Source organism: Schistosoma mansoni (assembly GCF_000237925.1).
Source record: "Schistosoma mansoni, WGS project CABG00000000 data, supercontig 0137, strain Puerto Rico, whole genome shotgun sequence".
In the NCBI taxonomy this organism is placed as follows: Eukaryota; Metazoa; Platyhelminthes; class Trematoda; order Strigeidida; family Schistosomatidae; genus Schistosoma; species Schistosoma mansoni.
In genome coordinates, this window is record NW_017386040.1 from 657,436 (window position 1) to 667,848 (window position 10,413).

The 10,413-nt window shown below is 31.5% G+C and overlaps 1 protein-coding gene and 1 non-coding gene across 2 annotated transcripts in view; both read left to right on the top strand.

The window, feature by feature from the left end:
• Nucleotides 1-1,513, top strand: part of Smp_156800 (hypothetical protein) — a gene marked incomplete at both ends in the record, with an annotated part of 45,039 nt that extends 43,526 nt beyond the window's left edge. The window contains 2 exons of the mRNA XM_018788920.1: nt 123-434; nt 1,479-1,513. Of these exons, the coding sequence (XP_018646511.1) occupies nt 123-434; nt 1,479-1,513 (347 nt within the window). The remainder of the gene's footprint in view (nt 1-122; nt 435-1,478) is intronic.
• Nucleotides 1,514-7,088: 5,575 nt separating this feature from the next.
• On the top strand, nt 7,089-7,155 carry Smp_tRNA_00093_Gln_TTG.1.1. The gene has a single exon. It is a non-coding gene (tRNA).
• The last annotated feature ends 3,258 nt before the right edge of the window (nt 7,156-10,413 follow it).

Below are 10,413 nucleotides of genomic sequence, written 5' to 3' on the forward strand. Positions count from 1 at the left end.
GGCCATTCGGGGTCAAGAAAGAATATAGTGATATAATATACTTATTCATTATGTGCTTCATATTTACTTCTATATTATATCTTAACATGTTTATCTTCTTCTTCTTCGTCTTCTTCTTTCAGTTCCATCAAGAATATGTGATGAATTATATTGTTCAAATACATTACATATATTATTAATGATAAGTTTAATTGGTATATTAACATGTTTAATGGGTGTAATGGGTATGTTATTAGCACGTAAATATCGTCATCATTTAAATCATACAAGAAATTCATTAATACAATCTAAATCATTAATAATAAAACAAAATCATTGTACACAATCAAATAAAAATTATTATAATCCAATTAAACAATCATCTAGATCACAATATTTAATACATAAACCACATGTACAATTAGATCAACATATAGATAATGATATAATAAAAAGTCTGTTAACAGTTGATAGTCATATAAATACTAATACTAATCATATTACTAATAATAATGTTAGTAGTAGTAGTACTAGTAGTAGTAGTAATAGTAATAATAGTAATAGTAGTAGTAATAATCAACCATATACAATCGACATTAAAGATTGTTGTAAATATTGGTTAAATGAACATTCATATGCTAATCCTTTATTGTTACAAAGATCACTACCTCATGATCTACCTTTGTGCCAACAACATCATTATCACAATCATCGACATCATCATCATCACCATCAACAACAACAACAGCAACAACAACCATATGAGCAACATCAACTTTATCATTCACAATGTCAACAACATCAACAACCATCACAGTACCAATTACAACATTATGAAATTTCACCATCATCTACAATGGCTACTCCAAATCATTGTTCATGTTTAAATGAGACATTATTTACTGATAATAAAATAATACAAAATTTATCAAATTATTATACGCTGAAAAGTTATACAACATTACCAATAACTACAACAATAACCACATCGAATACATTTACATCATTTAAATCATTAGAAAATTCTAGACAAAATGATGATTATCCATTGATGAATAGGACAACAACAGCGTTTATATTGGAACCATCACATACATTGATAAGTAGTAGTAATAATAGTAGTAATACTATTACTACTACTACTACTAATAGTAATACTACCACTACTATGATTACTACCATTAATAATAATGATACTCATAATTATGATAATAACAATAATATGAGTATAAGTACTATGAACAATATTCATGAATTGATTGCATCATCATATCCGATAACAAATATAAGTAATACGACTACTACTACTACTAATACTACTGATAATAATAATAGTAGTAGTAATCAAATGTGTACAATAAAAAATTTACAATTTTTAAATAATACACCAAATTATTTATTATTACAATCAAAATATAAAAAATTATCTACTTTTGATGATACAATTTATTTTGGTATAAATTATCATAATCCTAATTGTATATTAAATTCAACAATAGATACAATACAAATGAATACAAATGGATCACAGTGAAATGTATTCAAAAAAGAATAATGTAAGTAGTTTAAATGATTATAAGGGTATTTATCATTTTTGGTTTTAGTGTTTTTAAATGAAAACGTGATAATTTTAATAGTTGAGATCATGAGTCAATTGAAGTTAGACCAACATGGAAAACCTGGAAGCACTGGACGGCAGTTTCGTTCTATTGTGGGACTACTAAGCAGTGCGCATCCACGATCCCATCTCGTGAGACTCGAACTCAGGACCTATCAGTTTCGCGCTCGAACGCTTAACCTCTATACCACTCAGCCAGTAGGTATCCAACGGTGTTAATGTCTAACTTCAAACCGATCCATGAAATTGAGCAACCATCCACCATTGGAGGCGCACTGCTTACGAGTCCCACACTAAGATGAAACGACCGTCCACTGCTTCGAGGTTTTCTATGGTGATCGAGCTACAAGTGACTCATGATTTCAACTATAAAAAAGATGTAATATTCGTTTATTTCATCATTGACTACTTAAAACCAATCTTGTAAAATCTTCAAAAAGTTATATCAATGACATAATATTAGGTTAAACAGAAAAGTGTCTAACGTTTTGTATACCAAAACAGAACATTATAGAACAGTTTAGCCGAAAATCAATAATTTATATTCACAATTCAGATAAATATCCGATCTAATTTGGTCATTATTCTATATACTATCAATGAATAACTGTTTTATTCTCAAAATCTTAACAATTAATATTACGCATGCCAAAGGAGACAATAACAAAAGGGGACAAGTTAATTTTGATACAAAAAATAAATTGCAGTAACTGTAAGAAATAATATACTTCACAAAGTCCCCACTATCTTTTTATAAGTATCCATGAACACATTAACTGTTAATATATTATGACATATATTCACGTATATCAGTACGTGTCGACGATTATCGACTGTGGAAACATTAAAATACTAGACAGAGGAAATAGACAGAAAAACAATAAATTTCCAGAAGAATGTCATTCAGACTAGTAGGGACATAGAGATAGATCCAATTTCTGAATTCATAAGAACAAGATTTAATAAATACATAATTATGAGTCAGTCATCAGGGTTCTAGTGACAAGTGAAAATAAATGAAACCGACTACTAAAAAGTTAATCAAAATGAAATCGTATAGTGTCCCTGGAATAATTTAATTATTTAGTTTTATATGAAGTAGACACGGATAATGTTATTTAGAATGACTTTGAAAACTTCACGTCTAGATCATCTAACTCATGGATTGCAACCCCACTGATCTGTCTAACATTACTTAGTTCATGTTCTACTTTAAATCTGCATAGATAATAGAAGTCAGTAATTTGTATACAGCATTTGGCCTTTAAAATACACCATAGATTATTTTAGAAAAGCCTGTTACAAGCTATTTAAATACAATAATCCAATCTGTAGACAAGAATATTTCAATCAGTTACTCAAAAGAAAAATGAAAAGATAGAGTAATTTAAATAATTTTTACATGGATTTTGTCTTTTACATATTACTTTTGTTTTCATTCATAAATACTAACCAAATTACGATCATCTATCCTGAACTAATTATGTTTTATTATAACTGACAGTAGCTAAATACCCAATATCTCAAATATTTTTATAATTCCATACTAAATGAAGATTTTATTAGTTATCAATACTTTTTGAAATGAAACTCCATGAAAGTGATATTTACAAATTTTAAATATACAGTTTGAATCAATTTAAGAAAGGATATATGTCCATAAATCCTGGGATTTCATTTTAAGCTCTTATTTTCATTTTTTTTCTTAAAGCTTTTTTCATCCGATTACTTAACATGTTCATAGAAGATATATGTAGACATCTTTAGATAATTGAAATGAAGTTCTCTATTAAAATAGCATTACATTTAATTTTGTGGATTGATTGAAGTTAGACATCAACATCATTGAATGTCAACCGGCTCAGTGGTCTAGAGGTTAAGCGTTCGAGTGCGAGACCGATAGGTACTGGGTTGGAATCTCGCGGGGCGGGATCGTGGATGCGCACTTTTGAGTAGTCCCACACTAGGACGAAACTGCCATCCAATGCTCTCAGGTTTTCCATGGTTGTCTAGCTTAAATTGACTCATGAATTGAACTATAAAAAAAATTACTAAAATCTCCATAAAACCATCTTCTGAGAATGTTACATCGTTTAGAGATTCCCAATATATTAAAAGACTAATATTTGAATGAAGAATATTCTTTTCGATAAATTCTCTTCAGGTTCTAAAATTATATATTCAAATTAATAATCCGAAAAATGGTCAGGATTATGAAACAAAATAGTATAAAATTATGTAGTGTTGATATGACTCATATGGAGTGTTAACTGGAATCAACTTATATATTCAGTGAAAATCTTAAGATCCATGATCACAATAAATATGGGTTCTAATCGGTGAGAGAGATAATAGTGCAATTACAATTTTAATCAAATGTTTAATGGAAGACTATACTATGTGAAAAATTAGTAAGACGTAATAAGGAGGGATCAATGAGAAGTGAATGAATCATGTATAGGGGAGATTAATAATGATATTTGACCAATAATAATAATACAAAGATTTGAGAATAAAGATAACAGAGACAATTACATTTGACTACGAAAGGTCGTTAGTACAATAGTCAAATCAGGTCATTCAACAACTAAGATTACTATTGATTAATTAACTTTGAATTTGGCCAGAGGAGAAGAACCGGTTGAAGATATTTCTTTCTTACCTTATACCTGCAGTTTCTTCATCCGGATGACTACAATGTCAACCGTTTGAAGGAATTGAAGTCATATCAACATTATACAATTTTATTCTATACTTTACCCTTAACCGGACCATTTTTTCGCATTATTAATTTGGATATATATAATTGTAGGACCTGAATAGAATGTTACATCATTGAATAAAATTATCAAGGACAGTTAATGTGTTGAATATATTAGTCTATAAGAATTAAAAAGAATCGTTACATTACATAATAATAGAGTAATTAAAAATTACAAAAAGATTTCAAGTATTGAATTTTATAGTCCATAGGGCTTTTTTTAAGTATTGACTATAAATTACGTAATTGCCATAGAAGCAATAAAATAATAATAATTTAAGGGATAAATGTCTAAGAAAATTGTCTACTTGATGAATCTAAAAAATCGATTTAAAAATAAAACAATAATAATATGAAAGAATGATTGACATTTAAAATGTGTACAATTAAAATGAATGTTAAAATCATGGAATAATTAATATAGGGACTGAATTTGTACCGAAAGATCATCATTGAATTAATGAATTGACATAGATTTATTCATGTAAACATTTATCATTCTAACGTTTGTTGAAGCAGCTCTTTTGATTCTGTAGTTAATGTTTATTGATGAGTTCATTGATGATAAGTATTTTGTACATTTTTTGTATCAGTTTTTTGAATCTTCTCATTGATATTTACGACTACAATTGATCAGTCTCATATTGGCATATATGTATCCTATACGGATTGCCTTGATATTGCTTGAAATCACAAGGATTATAAGCAAAGTTGGATGATAGCTAGCAGTGGAATCTAGGACGTGAGTTTCGTTCCATTTCGGACTCATCAGCTTGTACAATAGGGAGAAGGTTTAATCTAATTTTATATTGGTTATTAGAATCTTCCTATTGATAACCGTTTAGGTTTGATGACATGTTTAAGCATTGAGCAGTCAACTAATTTGGATTCTTTCTCAGCTAGAGGTCAGATAGGTTTATTTATTTATGTATTTTGAACACCTTAAAATTGGTACAAGGGAGTACCGAATACATATGCGCCACACAATAACAATATGCCCAGTAGTAGTTATCACTGGTCAGTGTGAAAGCTGGGATACTGCTCGAGTTCCAAGACCGAAGTAGGTGGTTTTATTAGGGAGCCACATTACGAGCCCTCGACCTGAAGGTTCAAACCACAAGGCAATGGAGCAACATAACGAGATGTAGTCTCATGGTAGCCTATGACCAACAAATAGTTCATACGCCATTTTTTTCCCTTCAATATCATGAAGTCCATGTAGATAATTGGTTTGGAATCAGGGTTTTTCAACTCTCGTAGCTGGATCCTACGTATTCACCAACCCGGTTAAAAAGCTGGACATTCGCTTTTCGTCCTCTCAATTTCATAAACAACACCTCTGTTGCGAGATAGTTAGTAAGACTTCTCTGTCAGTGGATGTATGCACGTGACCATGTGAGACGATTTGGAGATGAAGAACTGACTCTCTTCACTCTCTGCCGTACCAGAGCATTTTGGTGCGATCAGATAGATATTCATTAACTTTACACTTCACAAGATCAAAATAACTTTGTTCTCTTAATTGTTTTCATGTTAATTTTTTTTTAATTTTTTTTAGAATGACAATGTAACCGTCAAATTCTAAACGAATTATTAATTCTGTTAGAATGAAGAATAAAAATTTGCTCATCAGTTTATTCTGTATGTTTCATTATACTTCAAAATGTACATAGATGACGAAGACACTAACAGCATCAATTCATCAGTGAATACCTTGAAATGAATTTGTAACTAATAAAGTTTGTACTATTTCATAATTATCCTCATTTTTATTAAATTGTACATGATATACATATATACATACTACTTACATATCTATAAGGAAGTAGCTAATATACAGTTGAACCATTAAAGACTACATTTTAAAAACACAAATCTTTGATGAAAGATAAACAAACAAACAAAAAGAAAACAGGGAATGGTTTTCCCTAATTAATGGTTGTGCACTAATTTTGATAATTATTTATAATTAAATGAAATGAAAATTATTCTACACAAATAAATGCACATACATATGAAGATTTGTATACACACATATATATATATATATACTTATACACGTACGCACACACACACATACACAGGCACAAATCTATCTCATTTACACTAATTTTATTGTGACATAACTTTCTTTCAAGATGAAAAGAGAAAGAAAAGAAAAAGAAGAAAGAATGAGGCTTGAGGGTCTTTGTAAGTATCTAATTCGTTGGATTATTAGTTAAAGAAGGAAAATTATACATTGTAATCTAAATTAGAAAAAAAAATGCAAACTTGTATTACTTTTGCATTTGAAAACAAAAGACGAGAATGTTAAACTTTTAAAAATTGATTTTGGATTTTATTTGTGTTAATCTTTCTCCAAGTTTAGGAGTACTGTTTGTTTTGTTTTTGTTTTTTAAAAAAATTGGATACATAACTTTTACTAAACGTTCTTTCGGTTTATTTGTATGTGAACTGCATACAACATCCTTACTGAATTCAATTCGTATTGTTTGTTTGAATCTTCCCATTGATATTTAGGACTGTAACGGGTCAAAGACTGACAACTGCTAGCCACTGTCCATCTTTGCTTATAATACTTGTGAATTATGGCTATACCGGGGCAATATGCACATATGCCAATAAGAGACTGATCAATTGCAATCCTAAACATGAATGGGAAGATTCAAACAAACAATACTAAGTGAAATTAAACTTCACCCCATGGCACAAGCAAGTAGCTATTCGGACTCACTAGCTGAATGGATAACGCGATGGCGCTTGAAGCGAAAGGTACTGGGTTCGAGTCCCAGAGTGAACATCAACTCTGAGATGTAGGTACATCCAGCTGACGAGTCCCAAACAAGACGAAACGCGCGTCCTGTATTACACTACTAGCCACTATCCATCTTTGCTTATAATCCTTACTGGACGTTATTACTATAAAAACCGAGGATAATATTGTTTGATTGTGCAAGGTGAATAACAGTGAAAATTTCTAATGAGTCTTAAAAATAAGAATGAAAGATATTTTAACAGTTTATGTAGATTGGGGATCACTTAGTACTTATCATCATCTTATAATGGTAAGGGGTTTTGTGGTTATCAAAGTTTATAATTTACATTAAGAACTGATTTTAGTTAGAAAACCGTTGAAAACTAAGTAGTACTCAACAGCTGTTTAATCAAAGTGTGAGACTTATTAGTTGTGTGTATCCACGACCCTATCGGTTATAGAACGTGTATCTGACTATCACACAACTGGGTCCGGTTGGTTGGTTTACGTCACTAAATTAAGTTAACTGGTTAAAGTGTGCAATTATTTGTGCCTTAAACCCAACATAGCTGAATCCACGAATCACTTTACGAAATGATTCACTAGTGACCATACGAACATTAATAATGTAAAAGTTATTTAGATATTCTTCTCTGACTTTTCTACTGATAGGATGTTTTGACTCTAGTTGCAGAGGATACTCACAAGCTACTAGTATATGATCACAGATGTCTTAAAAATATTGCTCACATCCTCTGGGATCACCAGGTAACAGTGAACATAGACGCAGAGTGTTAGGGGATGATGGTAAATCAGTTGATGAGGTTGTGAATCTTCATCGACTGAGATGGTTGGACCACGTATTACGCATGCCTAGCCACCGACTACCACGACGCGCAATGTTGACTAGTATAAATCTCAATAGCTGATCGACTTGGGAATAAAATGTGGTGAGAATGAATTTTTCGAAAATAGGGTCAAATCAGCTTATTGTTAGAGCCTTAATTTTCAAATGTAGCACTCAGCAAGTCGTTTGCTATCTTTATTGTTTAAAATATACGTCGCCTTTTTGTCCATAACATTTATGATGTAGATGCTGTTTTATAAATAGACTGAATATCGACCATGTGACAAAGATATTGAGACTAAGAGCCTCTAATTAGTGAGATTGGTCAGTACCTGATAAAGTTAAGACTTATATAGCCAATTCTGAAATTACGAAATCCAAAAAAGTATATCTCTCGCTTAAACACTCAATAAGATCTTGAATACACACACATAATAATTTGGAAGTGAATGAATCATATCTTATGGATAGTTGAAGAAAGATACACTGCTTAAAGTAAATACTAGGTGGATGTTTTCCAATTATTCTGAAAACAAAGAGCAAACAATTGTTTTAGTAACTTCATCATCAGGCAGTTATAGCTCCAAATTGCTGTGATATTATAAAAAGTCCATAATAAGGCATGCAATAATGAATTAAACAATAATACGCGTTAGAAGTGGTGAACTTTGCATCCTGAAAATTCGGATGTTTATATTCGGGACTACCAATCGCTCAAATTATAAGCCGACTCATGTTAGGTAGGAACTTAATTTGCGCAAAGACGTTTGACTACTCATTTATTTAAAAGTAGTCAAACATTTAAATGTCTATTGTTCTGAAAATCGGGAGTTTATATAAACACTTTTTTAATTGCAGAGTTTTCTCTCATGGCTCTATCTTACATAAAATCATCGTCGTCTTTAATCTGGCTCCGAAGAATCAGCACCTGAATCTAACTTATGAATAGACGTCATGTTTGTTGAACACTGAGTTCTCCATTCGACTACTCGATAACTTGTTCAACTGGTATGAATTAATATATAAGAGTTTGGATTTCCACGTACAAGTCTCAATGTGAACATGTTAGATATGATGAACATCAGGATATTCATAAAACAAATCAAAACCCCTGTGGTCGATATTTCAAGATAATGACACTGATTTAATTGTCATCACTGTACCCGAACACAAATTAGCGAAATGACACTGGACGTCAGGAACCCTCTCATCACTACGATGGTCGGACACAGAGTCACCGAACATCCTCGGCTCGAAGAGACCAGGTTTCACAAGCTTAGAGCAGCACAGCTCTCACCGACACGTTGTAAACCCGAGTGCTTATAAGTACGTTAATATTACAACAGAGTGGAAGAGGGTTCAGATCGTCACAAGCCATTCTGGTTTTCACTATGCATAGATTGATCTCATGTCACGCAAACACCTTGATTCAGTCTCCTAACAATAAGTGCTTCGAATTTAGAAGGTGTAAGACACATGCTGTATTTATAGACACAATGTACAAACTTAAAAACTGAGGTTTGAATTAGTTCTGTGTCATCGCACAATAAGACAATGTCATCAGCATACAGAAAGTAGGAAAGTCATTTTACAGTTAATCCTGCCTGACCTCACTGCTGGATTAGAACAATGGAGAAAGATGGTTGCATATCCTCACTTTACCTGAGGTATTTGTGTATAGAGCTTCTAAGATATTAATAAACTCCACAGAATAATTCTTCCCCAGAAGACAATCTCAAAGCATAGTTCTATCCAATAAATCAGAGACAGCCTTGATATCAAGAGACATAAAGACTGTTCACCTGCAATAGGTATGATAATGGCCTAACTTTTGGAGGAGAGTGAGTAAGTGATCAAGGCCTTAAAAGCACGCAGCTAACACAATAAGTACTACTCAGAAAAATGTTGTGTATAACCAGCCTCAAATAGTTGTCCGTTGAGCTCGGGAATTACGCTCCCAGGTCACCAATATCACTACTATCTACCAATCTATTTCCCTTTCTAGATAGTTCAAGAAAAAGTATCCATATCCATATCATTTTCATCTATTAATCAAGAAAAATATAAAAGCAGACAAAAGTAATATACCAGTTCCATAAGTATAATACATATATTTTGTTTCATCAATACTGGGAATTTCTGCAATTATATTGCCAACAGGTAATTGAACAACCTTAACATCAGATGACTAAGAAATGAAAAGAGATAAGATTAAATTAAATGAAAACTCTTTTAATCAAATGAACTATATAAAACTTCATTATAGTGGTCTAATTAGTAAAAATAATTTATCTGATTACATACTGATAGAATATCAGGAGCATGTAAAATTGTCAGATTCACTGAAATGACACACCCGAGGTCGATTACAGCTGGAAGACTATATATATATTGACATACCGAAATGTTTGTATGCGAATATATATAAACAATTAACAGTCAACTGTTAGCAC